Source organism: Callionymus lyra, chromosome 15 (assembly GCF_982586985.1).
Source record: "Callionymus lyra chromosome 15, fCalLyr1.hap1.1, whole genome shotgun sequence".
NCBI lineage: Eukaryota > Metazoa > Chordata > Actinopteri > Syngnathiformes > Callionymidae > Callionymus > Callionymus lyra.
In genome coordinates this window covers 435396-454490 of record NC_141832.1, presented here as the reverse complement: position 1 = coordinate 454490, position 19095 = coordinate 435396, and the positions used below count along the sequence as shown (strand labels likewise).

Below are 19095 nucleotides of genomic sequence, written 5' to 3'. Positions count from 1 at the left end.
GTCAGTGTCACGTCCCTCAGCACGTTCACGTCTTTCAACTGATGTTGTTCTGCAGGTTCCTGCGACACGTACGGGAACATCAGTCAACCGTATCGCAACCAGGCCTTCAGCTCCACGACCATCAGCGACTTCCCTCTGAACGATGTGGACCTGGTGGACAAGTGGTGGCGCTTCCTTGGGATCGGAGGAGACAGAGTTGCTGTACAATGTCCTCCCAATAATTCTGGAGGCACATCTTATCCCTTGTATCTTCCACACTCTTACCCGACCGAGGACTCGCCCAGTTTAGACTTGACCATATATAGAAGGGCAGCAGGATCTTGCGTCGTCACCTCAGCAAAGGTCACAGTTGTCTTCTGTCCAGGAGGGTTTTACGTCTACAAACCACAAGAACACGGTTTCTCTGCCAGCGCCTACGCCACATGTACGTATGTCTGGAGCCTCGTGGAGTGAGTTCCTCACGAGAACATCTTGAAACGTTTATTCAACATCACGAGGTGTGACTTTATGAAGACACACTTCAACACCACATTGAGTTCATGATTTCAAGATGATGTTCCAGTCAGAACGTTGAAGAGACAAATGTTTCTGTTCAGATCACTTCACGTGTGAGGAAGACTCGTGCGGACCCGACGCTCAGTGCGACACTACAGGAGGCTGCAGCTGTGTCGCGGGATATGAAATCCTTCCAAACACTACTCCCACTGACGAGTCCTACGGTTGTGTTGGTGAGTACATGGATGAAAGGATGGATGAAAGGATGGATGAAAGGATGGATGAAAGGATGGATGAAAGGATGGATGAAAGGATGGATGAAAGGATGGATGAAAGGATGGATGAAAGGTTGGATGAACTAATGGATAAAAGTATGGATGAAAGGATGGATGAAAGGTTGGATAAAAGGATGGATGAAAGGATGGATGAACTCATAGATGAAAGGATGGATGAAAGGATGGATGAAAGGATGGATGAAGGGATGGATGAAAGGATGGATGAAAGGATGGATGAAAGGTAGGATGAAAGGATGGATGAAAGGATGGATGAAAGGATGGATGAAAGGATGGATGAAAGGATGGATGAAAAGATGGATGAAAGGATGGATGAAAGGATGGGTGAAAGGATGGATGAAAGGATGGATAAAAGGATGGATAAAAGGTTGGATGAAAGGATGGATGAAAGGTTGGATGAAAGGATGGATGAAAGGATGGATGAAAGGTTGGATGAACTGATGGATGAAAGGATGGATGAAAGGATGGATGAAAGGATGGATGAAAGGATGGATGAAAGGATGGATGAAAGGATGGATGAAAGGATGGATGAAAGGTTGGATGAAAGGATGGATGAAAGGATGGATGAACTAATGGATAAAAGTATGGATGAACTCATAGATGAAAGGATGGATGAAAGGATGGATGAAAGGATGGATGAAAGGATGGATGAAGGGATGGATGAAAGGATGGATGAAAGGATGGATGAAAGGTAGGATGAAAGGATGGATGAAAGGATGGATGAACTCATAGATGAAAGGATGGATGAAAGGATGGATGAACTCATAGATGAAAGGTTGGATGAAAGGATGGATGAAAGGATGGATGAAAGGTTGGATGAAAGGATGGATGAAAGGATGGATGAAAGGTTGGATGAACTGATGGATGAAAGGATGGATGAAAGGATGGATGAAAGGATGGATGAAAGGTTGGATGAAAGGATGGATGAAAGGATGGATGAAAGGATGGATGAAAGGATGGATGAAAGGATGGATGAAAGGATGGATGAAAGGATGGATGAAAGGATGGATGAAAGGATGGATGAAAGGTAGGATGAAAGGATGGATGAAAGGATGGATGAACTCATAGATGAAAGGATGGATGAAAGGATGGATGAACTCATAGATGAAAGGTTGGATGAAAGGATGGATGAAAGGATGGATGAAAGGTTGGATGAAAGGATGGATGAAAGGATGGATGAAAGGTTGGATGAACTGATGGATGAAAGGATGGATGAAAGGATGGATGAAAGGATGGATGAAAGGTTGGATGAAAGGATGGATGAAAGGATGGATGAAAGGATGGATGAAAGGATGGATGAAAGGTTGGATGAAAGGATGGATGAAAGGATGGATGAAAGGATGGATGAAAGGTTGGATGAAAGGATGGATGAAAGGATGGATGAAAGGATGGATGAACTAATGGATAAAAGGATGAAAGGATGGATGAACTAATGGATGAAATGATGGATGAAAGGATGAACACATGGATGAACAGAAACATTAAAGTTGTGTTGACAGATAAAGACGAGTGCACTACGTCACCATGTGATCCTCACTCCAGCTGTGTGAACCTCCCTGGATCGTTCACGTGTGCGTGTGTCGTTGGCTATGAAGTGACCACTGAGGGATCTCCATGGGCAGCAGATAATCTGTGCATCGGTCTGACATCATCTGACATCATCTCGCATCATCTCACATCATCTCACATCATCTGACATCATCTCGCATCATCTCACATCATCTCACATCATCTCACATCATCTCACATCATCTCACATCATCTGACATCATCTGACATCATCTCGCATCATCTCACATCATCTCACATCATCTCACATCATCTCACATCATCTGACATCATCTGACATCATCTCACATCATCTCACATCATCTCACATCATCTGACATCATCTGACATCATCTCGCATCATCTCACATCATCTCACATCATCTCACATCATCTCACATCATCTCACATCATCTCACATCATCTCACATCATCTGACATCATCTGACATCATCTCACATCATCTCACATCATCTCACATCATCTCACATCATCTCACATCATCTCACATCATCTGACATCATCTCACATCATCTCACATCATCTCACATCATCTCACATCATCTGACATCATCTGACATCATCTGACATCATCTCACATCATCTCACATCATCTCACATCATCTCACATCATCTCACATCATCTCACATCATCTCACATCATCTGACATCATCTGACATCATCTGACATCATCTGACATCATCTGACATCATCTCACATCATCTCACATCATCTCACATCATCTCACATCATCTCACATCATCTCACATCATCTCACATCATCTCACATCATCTGACATCATCTGACATCATCTGACATCATCTGACATCATCTGACATCATCTCACATCATCTCACATCATCTCACATCATCTCACATCATCTCACATCATCTCACATCATCTGACATCATCTGACATCATCTGACATCATCTGACATCATCTGACATCATCTGACATCATCTGACATCATCTCACATCATCTCACATCATCTCACATCATCTCACATCATCTCACATCATCTCACATCATCTCACATCATCTCACATCATCTGACATCATCTGACATCATCTGACATCATCTGACATCATCTGACATCATCTGACATCATCTCACATCATCTCACATCATCTCACATCATCTCACATCATCTCACATCATCTCACATCATCTCACATCATCTCACATCATCTCACATCATCTCACATCATCTCACATCATCTCACATCATCTCACATCATCTGACATCATCTGACATCATCTGACATCATCTCACATCATCTCACATCATCTCACATCATCTCACATCATCTCACATCATCTCACATCATCTCACATCATCTCACATCATCTCACATCATCTGACATCATCTCGCATCATCTCACATCATCTCACATCATCTCACATCATCTGACATCATCTCACATCATCTCACATCATCTCACATCATCTGACATCATCTCACATCATCTCACATCATCTCACATCATCTGACATCATCTGACATCATCTGACATCATCTCACATCATCTCACATCATCTCACATCATCTCACATCATCTCACATCATCTGACATCATCTGACATCATCTCACATCATCTCACATCATCTGACATCATCTGACATCATCTCACATCATCTCACATCATCTGACATCATCTGACATCATCTGACATCATCTCACATCATCTCACATCATCTCACATCATCTCACATCATCTCACATCATCTGACATCATCTCACATCATCTCACATCATCTCACATCATCTGACATCATCTGACATCATCTGACATCATCTCACATCATCTCACATCATCTCACATCATCTCACATCATCTCACATCATCTCACATCATCTCACATCATCTCACATCATCTCACATCATCTGACATCATCTCACATCATCTCACATCATCTCACATCATCTCACATCATCTCACATCATCTCACATCATCTGACATCATCTGACATCATCTGACATCATCTCACATCATCTCACATCATCTGACATCATCTGACATCATCTCACATCATCTCACATCATCTGACATCATCTGACATCATCTGACATCATCTGACATCATCTCACATCATCTCACATCATCTCACATCATCTGACATCATCTCACATCATCTCACATCATCTCACATCATCTGACATCATCTGACATCATCTCACATCATCTCACATCATCTCACATCATCTCACATCATCTGACATCATCTCACATCATCTCACATCATCTCACATCATCTGACATCATCTGACATCATCTGACATCATCTGACATCATCTCACATCATCTCACATCATCTCACATCATCTCACATCATCTCACATCATCTCACATCATCTGACATCATCTGACATCATCTCACATCATCTCACATCATCTCACATCATCTCACATCATCTCACATCATCTCACATCATCTCACATCATCTGACATCATCTCACATCATCTCACATCATCTCACATCATCTCACATCATCTGACATCATCTGACATCATCTGACATCATCTGACATCATCTCACATCATCTCACATCATCTCACATCATCTCACATCATCTCACATCATCTCACATCATCTGACATCATCTGACATCATCTGACATCATCTGACATCATCTGACATCATCTGACATCATCTGACATCATCTCACATCATCTCACATCATCTCACATCATCTCACATCATCTGACATCATCTGACATCATCTCACATCATCTCGCATCATCTCACATCATCTCACATCATCTGACATCATCTCACATCATCTGACATCATCTGACATCATCTCACATCATCTCACATCATCTGACATCATCTCACATCATCTGACATCATCTGACATCATCTGACATCATCTCACATCATCTCACATCATCTCACATCATCTCACATCATCTCACATCATCTCACATCATCTCACATCATCTCACATCATCTCACATCATCTGACATCATCTCACATCATCTCACATCATCTGACATCATCTCACATCATCTCACATCATCTGACATCATCTCACATCATCTCACATCATCTGACATCATCTGACATCATCTCACATAATCTCGCATCATCTCACATCATCTCACATCATCTCACATCATCTGACATCATCTCACATCATCTGACATCATCTCACATCATCTCACATCATCTCACATCATCTGACATCATCTCACATCATCTCACATCATCTCACATCATCTCACATCATCTCACATCATCTGACATCATCTGACATCATCTGACATCATCTGACATCATCTGACATCATCTCACATCATCTGACATCATCTGACATCATCTGACATCATCTGACATCATCTGACATCATCTCACATCATCTGACATCATCTGACATCATCTGACATCATCTGACATCATCTCACATCATCTGACATCATCTGACATCATCTGACATCATCTGACATCATCTCACATCATCTCACATCATCTCACATCATCTGACATCATCTGACATCATCTGACATCATCTCACATCATCTCACATCATCTCACATCATCTGACATCATCTGACATCATCTCACATCATCTCACATCATCTCACATCATCTCACATCATCTCACATCATCTGACATCATCTCACATCATCTCACATCATCTGACATCATCTCACATCATCTCACATCATCTCACATCATCTGACATCATCTGACATCATCTCACATCATCTCACATCATCTGACATCATCTCACATCATCTCACATCATCTCACATCATCTCACATCATCTCACATCATCTCACATCATCTCACATCATCTGACATCATCTCGCATCATCTCACATCATCTCACATCATCTCACATCATCTGACATCATCTCACATAATCTCGCATCATCTCACATCATCTCACATCATCTCACATCATCTCACATCATCTCACATCATCTCACATCATCTCACATAATCTCGCATCATCTCACATCATCTCACATCATCTCACATCATCTGACATCATCTGACATCATCTCACATCATCTCGCATCATCTCACATCATCTCACATAATCTCGCATCATCTCACATCATCTCACATCATCTCACATCATCTGACATCATCTCACATCATCTGACATCATCTGACATCATCTCACATCATCTCACATCATCTGACATCATCTCACATCATCTGACATCATCTCACATCATCTCACATCATCTCACATCATCTGACATCATCTCACATCATCTCACATCATCTGACATCATCTGACATCATCTGACATCATCTGACATCATCTGACATCATCTCACATCATCTGACATCATCTGACATCATCTGACATCATCTGACATCATCTGACATCATCTGACATCATCTCACATCATCTCACATCATCTCACATCATCTCACATCATCTGACATCATCTGACATCATCTCACATCATCTCACATCATCTCACATCATCTCACATCATCTCACATCATCTGACATCATCTCACATCATCTGACATCATCTCACATCATCTGACATCATCTGACATCATCTGACATCATCTCACATAATCTCGCATCATCTCACATCATCTGACATCATCTGACATCATCTGACATCATCTGACATCATCTGACATCATCTCACATCATCTGACATCATCTCACATCATCTGACATCATCTCACATCATCTCGCATCATCTCACATCATCTGATATCATCTCACATCATCTCACATCATCTCACATCATCTCACATCATCTCACATCATCTCACATCATCTCACATCATCTGACATCATCTCACATCATCTCACATCATCTCACATCATCTCACATCATCTCACATCATCTCACATCATCTCACATCATCTCACATCATCTCACATCATCTGACATCATCTGACATCATCTCACATAATCTCGCATCATCTCACATCATCTCACATCATCTCACATTATCTGACATCATCTCACATCATCTCACATCATCTGACAGCATCTCACATCATCTCACCTCATCTCACATCATCTCACATCATCTGACATCATCTCACATCATCTCACATCATCTCACATCATCTCACATCATCTCACATCATCTCACATCATCTCACATCATCTGACATCATCTGACATCATCTCACATCATCTCACATCATCTCACATCATCTCACATCATCTCACATCATCTCACATCATCTCACATCATCTCACATCATCTCACATCATCTCACATCATCTCACATCATCTCACATCATCTGACATCATCTCACATCATCTCACATCATCTCACATCATCTCACATCATCTGACATCATCTGACATCATCTCACATCATCTCACATCATCTCACATCATCTCACATCATCTGACATCATCTCACATCATCTCACATCATCTCACATCATCTCACATCATCTCACATCATCTCACATCATCTCACATCATCTCACATCATCTCACATCATCTCACATCATCTCACATCATCTCACATCATCTCACATCATCTCACATCATCTCACATCATCTGACATCATCTCACATCATCTCACATCATCTCACATCATCTCACATCATCTCACATCATCTCACATCATCTCACATCATCTGACATCATCTCACATCATCTCACATCATCTCACATCATCTCACATCATCTCACATCATCTGACATCATCTCACATCATCTCACATCATCTCACATCATCTCACATCATCTCACATCATCTGACATCATCTCACATCATCTCACATCATCTCACATCATCTCACATCATCTGACATCATCTCACATCATCTGACATCATCTCACATCATCTCACATCATCTCACATCATCTCACATCATCTCACATCATCTCACATCATCTCACATCATCTCACATCATCTGACATCATCTCACATCATCTGACATCATCTGACATCATCTCACATCATCTCACATCATTTCACATCATCTCACATCATCTCACATCATCTCACATCATCTCACATCATCTCACATCATCTCACATCATCTCACATCATCTCACATCATCTCACATCATCTCACATCATCTCACATCATCTCACATCATCTCACATCATCTCACATCATCTCACATCATCTCACATCATCTCACATCATCTCACATCATCTCACATCATCTGATTTGAAGGATCTCAAGGTTGATCAGATGTTTTTGTCTCACACAGACACTGACGAGTGCAAGTCTGGACTGTGTGGAGCTGATGGTTCCTGCAGCAACACCGCGGGGGACTATAGCTGCTCCTGCAACCCTGGCTTCCAACTGTTCCGTGGAGAGAAGCCGGAGTGTGTCGGTTTGTGCACTTTATCTGTGTTAGTGATCGACTCCGGTGTCATGTAGTGAATGTTCTTCAAGACGCAGTAACTTCTCATCATGACCACGCTTCGTTTATACAACAAGTCCCTTGGAGGTGGAGACCATTGATAACGTGCAGTGACACACCTCCATGTTTGATCAATCACAGCAGAGTGGGCGTGGTTATGGTGAACAAGATTTAATCTCCAGAGAAACATGTTTTCAGTGGGCGGAGCTTAATATCATTTTCTAATGTTCAATGAAAAGAGAGTTTTTTACAAACACACACTGATGATACAATAGAGTCACACATCACAACAACACACACACTGATGATACAATAGAGTCACACATCACAACACACACACTGATGATACAATAGAGTCACACATCACAACAACACACACACTGATGATACAATAGAGTCACACATCACAACAATACACACACTGATGATACAATAGAGTCACACATCACAACACACACACTGATGATACAATAGAGTCACACATCACAACAACACACACACTGATGATACAATAGAGTCACACATCACAACAATACACACACTGATGATACAATAGAGTCACACATCACAACAACACACACACTGATGATACAATAGAGTCACACATCACAACAATACACACACTGATGATACAATAGAGTCACACATCACAACACACACACTGATGATACAATAGAGTCACACATCACAACAACACACACACTGATGATACAATAGAGTCACACATCACAACACACACACTGATGATACAATAGGGTCACACATCACAACAACACACACACTGATGATACAATAGAGTCACACATCACAACAATACACACACTGATGATACAATAGAGTCACACATCACAACAACACACACACTGATGATACAATAGAGTCACACATCACAACAACACACACACTGATGATACAATAGAGTCACACATCATAACAACACACACACTGATGATACAATAGAGTCACACATCACAACAACACACACACTGATGATACAATAGAGTCACACATCACAACAACACACACACTGATGATACAATAGAGTCACACATCACAACAACACACACACTGATGATACAATAGAGTCACACATCACAACAATACACACACTGATGATACAATAGAGTCACACATCAGAACAACACACACACTGATGATACAATAGAGTCACACATCAGAACAACACACACACTGATGATACAATAGAGTCACACATCAGAACAACACACACACACTGATGATACAATAGAGTCACACACCCCAACAACACACACTGATGATACAATAGAGTCACACATCACAACAAGACACACACTGATGATACAATAGAGTCACACATCACAACAATACACACACTGATGATACAATAGAGTCACACATCACAACAACACACACACTGATGATACAATAGAGTCACACATCACAACAACACACACACTGATGATACAATAGAGTCACACATCATAACAACACACACAATGATGATACAATAGAGTCACACATCACAACAACACACACACTGATGATACAATAGAGTCACACATCACAACAACACACACACTGATGATACAATAGAGTCACACATCACAACAACACACACACTGATGATACAATAGAGTCACACATCACAACAATACACACACTGATGATACAATAGAGTCACACATCACAACAACACACACACTGATGATACAATAGAGTCACACATCAGAACAACACACACACTGATGATACAATAGAGTCACACATCAGAACAACACACACACACTGATGATACAATAGAGTCACACACCCCAACAACACACACTGATGATACAATAAAGTCACACATCACAACAACACACACACACACTGTTGATACAATATAGTCACACATTACAACAACACACACACTGATGATACAATAGAGTCACACATCACAACAACACACACTGATGATACAATAGAGTCACACATCAGAACGACACACACACTGATGATACAATAGAGTCACACATCACAACAACACACACACACTGATGATACAATAGAGTCACACATCACAACAACACACACACACACTGATGATACAATAGAGTCACACATCAGAACAACACACACACACTGATGATACAATAGAGTCACACATCACAACAACACACACACACTGATGATACAATAAAGTCACACATCACAACAACACACACACACTGTTGATTCAATAGAGTCACACATCACAACAACACACACTGATGATACAATAGAGTCACACATCACAACAACACACACTGATGATACAATAGAGTCACACATCAGAACAACACACACACACTGATGATACAATAGAGTCACACATCAGAACAACACACACACACTGATGATACAATAGAGTCACACATCAGAACAACACACACACTGATGATACAATAGAGTCACACATCAGAACGACACACACACTGATGATACAATAGAGTCACACATCACAACAACACACACACACTGATGATACAATAGAGTCACACATCAGAACGACACACACACTGATGATACAATAGAGTCACACATCACAACAACACACACACACTGATGATACAATAGAGTCACACATCACAACAACACACACACACACTGATGATACAATAGAGTCACACATCAGAACAACACACACACACTGATGATACAATAGAGTCACACATCACAACAACACACACACACTAATGATACAATAGAGTCACACATTACAACAACACACACACTGATGATACAATAGAGTCACACATCACAACAACACACACACACTGATGATACAATAAAGTCACACATCACAACAACACACACACTGATGATACAATAAAGTCACTCATCACAACAACATACACACACTGTTGATACAATAGAGTCACACATCACAACAACATACACACTTTAACACACATGCACATACACACTTAATCACACACACATACACACTCTAACACACATGCACATACACACCTTAACACACACACACATACCAACTTTAACACAAACACACACATACACACCTTAACACTGTGTTGTTCTCAGTATTATCTTGATCTTTAAAGTATAGACTTTATTGAATATTGTTTTGATTGTTTAAGCGCTTTGTGACCCTGGTCTCGAAAAGCGCTATACAAATAAATATTACTTACTTACTTACTTACAAACACACCTTAACACACACACACATTCACACTTTAACACACACACACATACACACTTTAACAAGCACACTTTAGAACACTAGCTCTCCTAGTACTTCACTCTGCTTTCAAATGTCTTTGTCTTCAGATATTGACGAATGTCTCAATAAGACCATCTGTGGTCCAAACTCTCGGTGCCACAACAACCCAGGAAGTTTCTTGTGCACATGCCTGGTGGGATACGAACCCACCAACACAGCGAACCCACCTGACGCCGTCAACATCTGCACCGGTGAGAAGAAGATTCTTCATCGAAGACTAACCTTCAGAAGTGACTTGTGCTGGATTTGGTGGCAGATATAATGGAGTGTCTGGTGGACACTTTCATCTGCGGCCCCGACTGTAACTGCAGCAACAGCATCGGCTCCTACATCTGCGAATGCCACCATGGCTACAGGAAGAACCACGAGGAGAGGATCGCCAGCTACATGAACCCCTGCACAGGTGAGCCTCCTTCAGACCAGCACCTGCTGACGCTGACACGGGTCCTCTGGACAGACATCGAGGAGTGCGAGGAGACTCCGGGGGTCTGTGGGAAGGCCACAGTCTGCACCAACGCTCCGGGGACCTTCTACTGCTCCTGTCCTGATGCCTTCTACCCGTCCACCGGGATCGTGTGGACCATGGGCCATACCTTCTGTCAGGGTAAGACTCTTCTCACTGCATGATTCTCTGGATCTGATGGATCTTCTGTCTGCAGCGCTGGAAGAGATCCTGGACAACATCCAGGTGAGAAACTAGATCTTCAGCCTCCGGGTGTCACTGACACGTGTCTGACAGGGCGACGACAAAGAGAAGAGATTTCTTGACAACATGGAGAACGACATCTCCAACAACTCCATGGCAGTCGTGCCAGACGCGGTGAGACTTCCTCGGTGGTGGAACACGTTCTTCAGTCATGTTGTTATTTTCATCAACATCTCATCAGAACAACATCTGACACGTCCTGCTCGTCTCATTGAATAAACATAATGGACGAAGATAAAGATTTTCTCTAAAGTTCAGATGTTTGTTTCCAGACGGCGGTGAACAGCATGACGGCATCAGTGGTTCGTCTCCTTCTCTTGACAACACGATGGTCACATGATCACATCTGACTCAGCCTTGATTGACAGGACGTGGTGGCGATGAAGTCCAGCAGAAGGTCCGCCACACTCAGCAGCGAGGGCGATGCCGAGGTGGGCAGTTTGATCCTGGACCTCTCTGAGACCCTCATCAACAAGATTGTGACCCCGAATGAGAACGGGACCCAGAAACATCTGCACACTCGCAGTGTTGGTGAGAGAGTCTGACCTCTGACCTCCAGACTTCCCACCGACCTTCTACCGTCTGACAGATCTGGACATACGAGCCATCGGGCCGCGCAGTGGGAGCGACACGACGGCCAATCTCAGCGCCAATGGAAACGTCATGGAGATCAACTTGCAGGGTCTTGCTGGTCATAACAATGGTGAGAACGTTTGTGCTGAAAACTTCAAAGTAAAGTCAATTAAGAGAACAATCATCATTTGGATCATTTATTTGAATCTGAATCATCACATAAGTAATTGTGCAAGAATGACTCCCATGCTTCACTTGCTTCATAGTCATAGCAGGAAACACAGCCACAGAAAAGGTGTAGATCTTTGGGAAACAGGTAGATGTTTCTTTCTCGTTCTGACAGTTGACCTTGTGATCTGCAGTGACGGCTTTAAAGAGGTTTGGAGTCACGGGTCGTTTATTCGCCGCTTCAAGTCAAACAAAATACAAGCTTGACGATGGAGACACACTTTGTCCCGGCGACTGTACAGGTCAATAGTCCCAACAGAAAAGAGCCCGTCTGTGACTTGGAAGCTGAACATATTCCAACATCACTTCCTTAATGTCTGGAACTGTATTTGATGGCAAGGGAGACCCAGCATACCCTCCTCACAGCTGCCAGAAGCCCTGTCACAGAACCACCAACCAACACGGTGTGCTTCCCTAGCCTTTCATCTTCCCAGACTGACCCACAAGGGAAAGAGGCCAATGGCTAGCTTTGGGCAGGTGCCGTCTCTAGGCACCCTTCTGTGGACCCCTTCTGTGGACCCCTGCAGCTTCAGTTTACATGAATGGCCATATATAGTCCTGGCAGAAGGATTGTTGTTGGAGAGGCTGAGATGTACTGATGCACTGAGGCCCACCGACTCACTAATGATCTCACCACACATATACTAGTCATGTGATGCAAATGAAGGATCACATGACATTCAGAATGTGTCCAACTTGAAGTGTACGATTAAAAAAAAAAGAAGTTGAAAAACGTACAAATATACTAAAGCTGAGAAAAAGATGATATTGAAAGAATGAACTATTTCAGGTTCCGCAGCCGCTGCTTTTGTGACACTCAACGGCCTGGAGAACCTCCTCAGCCACACCTACTTCAAAACTGTGAACCGGACGGAGATGGCGTCCGACATCCTCACCGCCTTCCTGCCATCAGTGAACAACACCAACCTGACTGAGCCGGTCAACTTCACCATCCTGCACAAGACTGTCAGTCACTCACGTGTCAAAACCAGCTTTATATCTCATCAGTGTTTCCCCAGAGAGCTCTGGAGTCGGGGTACATGACCTGCGTGTACTGGGACGACCGGAACCAGGAGCGCGGAGCCAAAAAGAGTCCGGACAAAATGAGTTGGTCGCAGGAAGGTTGCTTCGCCGTTTTCTCCAACGAGAACTACACCATCTGCAGCTGCTACCATCTCTCCACCTTTGCACTCATCATGCAGATTGGCGAGGTTAACAAACCATTGACTTAATGTAAACCAACAAACTTCCTCTTCTTCTTCCTCATCTTCTTCCTCTTCTTCTTCCTCATCTTCTTCCTCATCTTCTTCCTCATCTTCTTCCTCTTCTTCTTCCTCATCTTCTTCCTCATCTTCTTCCTCATCTTCTTCCTCTTCTTCTTCCTCATCTTCTTCCTCTTCTTCTTCCTCATCTTCTTCCTCTTCTTCTTCCTCATCTTCTTCCTCTTCTTCTTCCTCATCTTCTTCCTCATCTTCTTCCTCATCTTCTTCCTCTTCTTCTTCCTCATCTTCTTCCTCATCTTCTTCCTCATCTTCTTCCTCTTCTTCTTCCTCATCTTCTTCCTCATCTTCTTCCTCATCTTCTTCCTCATCTTCTTCCTCTTCTTCTTCCCAGCCTCCTCCAGACAGTGCGTTCTTGGAGTGGCTCAACCGGATGTGCGTTATTGTGGGACTCTTTTTCTTCGGCCTGGCCATCCTCACCTTCCTGTTGTGCAGCTGGAACCCCAAAATCAACAACACGGCTCGCCTGCACCTCTGCCTCAGTCTGGCCATGTCGCACCTGCTGCTGTTGTGGAACGACGAATACGTGGATGAGGAGGTAGACTGGAACCAGGGAGCTCCTGGACACGACTGACTTCCACGTGTCTTCTCAGCTGGCCTGCACCGTCATGGCGGGGCTTCTCCACTTCTTGATCCTCGCCAGCTTCACCTGGATGTTGCTCGAGGCCCTTCAGCTCCACTTGCTCGTCCGCAGGCTGTCTAAGGTCCAGGTGATCCAGAGGGACGGCCTTCCAAAGCCGGCTCTCTACCTCGTGGGTTACGGCGTTCCCTTCGTGATCATTGGCGTTTCCGCGCTGGTGTACTCGGATGGTTACGGTGCGACGGCGTCGAAAGAGTAGGTGTTGAAGTCCACGTGTGCGACTGCTCCACCATCATCATCATCATCTTCTCTTGTAGCTGCTGGCTCTCTGAGAAACGCAACTTCAGGTGGTCCTTGACCGGCCCCCTGATCTTCATCCTGGCGGTGAGTCCCTCTGGTCGCACCACGACAACACATGTTCACTCTTGTCGTCTCCACCAGGTCAACTTCTCACTCTTCATGGCCACGTTATGGAGCTTGAAACCAACACTTGTCAACATGAGGAGCAACGTTTCTCAGTCCAAAGACACCAAGTATGAACCTCTCTCCTCAGAAGCTTTTACTGACCTTTGATGACCTTTAACCTGTGACTGAAGCCTAAACTAGTTATTTTTTATGATAAAACTTGATTGAAAAAGTCATTAGTTAGGATTTATTTTGGACAAAAATTGGACAAAAACCATGAACCGAGTGAAGAATAGTTACATAAACCACGGTTTAAGAAGAGTTTTACTCTGACCGGGACCACAGTCCGAGCACATGGTCTTCGTACTTTGTGGTGGTGGACCTTCTGAGTTCAATGTCAACGTTAGTGAAGCCGAGAGTTTGTCATGTTTTCCCAAATATATCCTCATTGTATCCGTGATCTTGTCTCTCTGAGGGTCACATCTGCAGCTTTACCTTTTAGCTCAGCTCACTTCAGAACCAGATCCACCATCTCTGTCTTTTGAGGCTGAGAAACTCGAGTTATAGACACAAAGGCTGCTTCACACAAGACCACTGTCTTCTTCATGTCTTATCTGTGTCTTCTTCATGTCTTCCCAGTGTCTTCTTCATGTCTTCCCAGTGTCTTCTTCATGTCTTATCTGTGTCTTCTTCATGTCTTCCCAGTGTCTTCTTCATGTCTTCTCAGTGTCTTCTTCATGTCTTCCCAGTGTCTTCTTCATGTCTTCTCCGTGTCTTCTTCATGTCTTCCCAGTGTCCTCTCTGTGTCTTCTTCATGTCTTCCCAGTGTCTTCTTCATGTCTTCCCAGTGTCTTCTTCATGTCTTCTCCGTGTCTTCTTCATGTCTTCTCCGTGTCTTCTTCATGTCTTCTCCGTGTCTTCTTCATGTCTTCCCAGTGTCTTCTTCATGTCTTCCCAGTGTCTTCTTCATGTCTTCTCCGTGTCTTCTTCATGTCTTCCCAGTGTCTTCTTCATGTCTTCTCTGTGTCTTCTTCATGTCTTCTTCATGTCTTCCCAGTGTCTTCTTCATGTCTTCTCAGTGTCTTCTTCATGTCTTCTCAGTGTCTTCTCTGTGTCTTCTTCATGTCTTCTCTGTGTCTCCTTCATGTCTTCTCTTGTCTCCTTCATGTCTTCCCAGTGTCTTCTTCATGTCTTCTCAGTGTCTTCTTCATGTCTTTCTCAGTGTCTTCTTTATGTCTTCGTCATGTCTTCTCAGTGTCTTCTTCATGTCTTCTCAGTGTCTTCTTTATGTCTTCGTCATGTCTTCTCAGTGTCTTCTTCATGTCTTCTCATTGTCTTCTTCATGTCTTCTTCATGTCTTCTTCATGTCTTCTCTGTGTCTTCTCTGTGTCTCCTTCATGTCTTCTCTGTGTCTCCTTCCTGTCTTCCCAGTGTCTTCTTCATGTCTTCTCAGTGTCTTCTTCATGTCTTCCCAGTGTCTTCTTCATGTCTTCTCAGTGTCTTCTTCATGTCTTCCCAGTGTCTTCTTCATGTCTTCTTCATGTCTTCCCAGTGTCTTCTTCATGTCTTCTTCATATCTTCTTCATGTCTTCCCAGTGTCTTCTTCATGTCTTCTTCATGTTTTCCCAGTGTCTTCTTCATGTCTTCTTCATGTCTTCTTTATGTCTTCTTCATGTCTTCTCAGTGTCTTCTGCATGTCTTCTTCATGTCTTCTTTGTGTCTTCTTCATGTCTTCTTCATGTCTTCCCAGTGTCTTCTTCATGTCTTCTCTGTGTCTTCTTCATGTCTTCTCTGTGTCTTCTTCATGTCTTCTCTGTGTCTCCTTCATGTCTTCTCTTGTCTCCTTCATGTCTTCCCAGTGTCTTCTTCATGTCTTCTCAGTGTCTTCTTCATGTCTTCTCAGTGTCTTCTTTATGTCTTCTTCATGTCTTCTCAGTGTCTTCTTCATGTCTTCTTCATGTCTTCTCTGTGTCTTCTCTGTGTCTCCTTCATGTCTTCCCAGTGTCTTCTTCATGTCTTCTCAGTGTCTTCTTCATGTCTTCCCAGTGTCTTCTTCATGTCTTCTCAGTGTCTTCTTCATGTCTTCCCAGTGTCTTCTTCATGTCTTCTTCATGTCTTCCCAGTGTCTTCTTCATGTCTTCTTCATGTCTTCTTCATATCTTCTTCATGTCTTCCCAGTGTCTTCTTCATGTCTTCTTCATGTCTTCCCAGTGTCTTCTTCATGTCTTCTTCATATCTTCTTCATGTCTTCCCAGTGTCTTCTTCATGTCTTCTTCATATCTTCTTCATGTCTTCCCAGTGTCTTCTTCATGTCTTCCCAGTGTATTGTTAATGTCTTCTTCATGTCTTCTTCATGTCTTCTTCTACATCCACCAACAAAGACGTACATGTTCACTCATGATTTCTTTGACCAACAGGATCATCGTCTTCAAGATCTTGGCTCAGTTTGTCATCCTGGGCTGCACCTGGATCCTGGGCTTCTACCAGAGTAACCTTTTCTTTCAGGTCCTCTTCATCTTCCTCAACTCTCAGCAGGGAACCTTCCTCTTCATCGTCCACTGCGTCCTCAACAAGGAGGTAACGTCGAGTCCTTGACCAAACCTTGACCGTCACACGTGACCGTCTTGAACCAGGAAGTCAACGTTGATATTTTGATGCAATCATCTGTAGATCCGTCAAAACATTCCTTCAAACAGAAAGAATAATATGAATAATATGAACATTTCTTATCATCTAACTGATCACAGCTGGTTTCATGAGAGATGTGTAGCGTTCACTGTTGCAGTGCATGATGGGAAACATGCTGCCACATGTGCCACAGACACTGTGAATGTGTTGCAGGTGAGAGAGGAATACATCCGCTGGCTGAGGTGTGGCAAGAGCAGTTCCCAGGTGAGGTTGACGGTTCAAATCCCGTCTCAGGTTCTAAACATGTGTCTTGACAGCCGGAGAAAGACGCTCCGTCCGTCACCGAGGACTTCGACAAGCAGGAGGACGAGAAGAAGAACTGAAGATTCACCGTCGTCTGCATTTGTTTCTCTTCACTAACGCTCACAAGCCTGAATAAACAAACTGTCTGAGAGGAAAATCTTTCACGCCTCAGTCGTCTTCGCTCACATTTACATGCCAGAGACGAGTTTGTGTCTTTACAAGACAAATGTGAACATTTACATGCTGGGACTCATTCAAAGCTCAACGTTTGACACGAAAGATTCAACTTTCACCTCGTGTTGCTTCATTATCCACTATCTTAGTAAGTAAGTAAGTAAGTAAGTAATATTTATTTATATAGCGCTTTTTGAGACCAGGGTCACAAAGCGCTTAAACAATCAAAACAATACTCAAAAAGGTACATGCTTTGCTAGTTATCCACTATCTTCGCTTGCTAGTTATCC

The 19095-nt window shown here is 43.0% G+C and overlaps 1 protein-coding gene across 1 annotated transcript; it reads left to right on the top strand.

Moving 5' to 3' along the window:
• The first annotated feature begins 296 nt into the window (after window positions 1-296).
• On the top strand, window positions 297-18792 carry LOC148064306 (adhesion G protein-coupled receptor E3-like). The gene is made up of 21 exons (XM_087808919.1): window positions 297-424; window positions 597-728; window positions 2288-2428; window positions 8529-8654; window positions 11976-12119; window positions 12185-12331; window positions 12386-12532; window positions 12588-12616; window positions 12668-12748; window positions 12907-12936; window positions 13003-13165; window positions 13224-13337; window positions 14226-14401; window positions 14455-14646; window positions 15050-15253; window positions 15309-15550; window positions 15613-15679; window positions 15737-15828; window positions 18118-18277; window positions 18542-18592; window positions 18646-18792. Exons 6-21 carry the CDS (start codon window positions 12190-12192, stop codon window positions 18709-18711), a joined length of 1956 nt encoding a protein of 651 aa, XP_087665045.1. The 5' UTR covers window positions 297-424; window positions 597-728; window positions 2288-2428; window positions 8529-8654; window positions 11976-12119; window positions 12185-12189; the 3' UTR covers window positions 18712-18792.
• The last annotated feature ends 303 nt before the right edge of the window (window positions 18793-19095 follow it).

Bases quoted from the DNA above. Each gene is read 5' to 3' on its own strand.
- LOC148064306 (XM_087808919.1), top strand. From the start codon at position 12,190: ATGGAGTGTCTGGTGGACACTTTCATCTGCGGCCCCGACTGTAACTGC. The intron at 12,937-13,002 runs GTTCGTCTCCTT...CTTGATTGACAG, and splicing joins ACAGCATGACGGCATCAGTG to GACGTGGTGGCGATGAAGTC. The intron at 14,402-14,454 runs GTCAGTCACTCA...GTGTTTCCCCAG, and splicing joins TCACCATCCTGCACAAGACT to AGAGCTCTGGAGTCGGGGTA.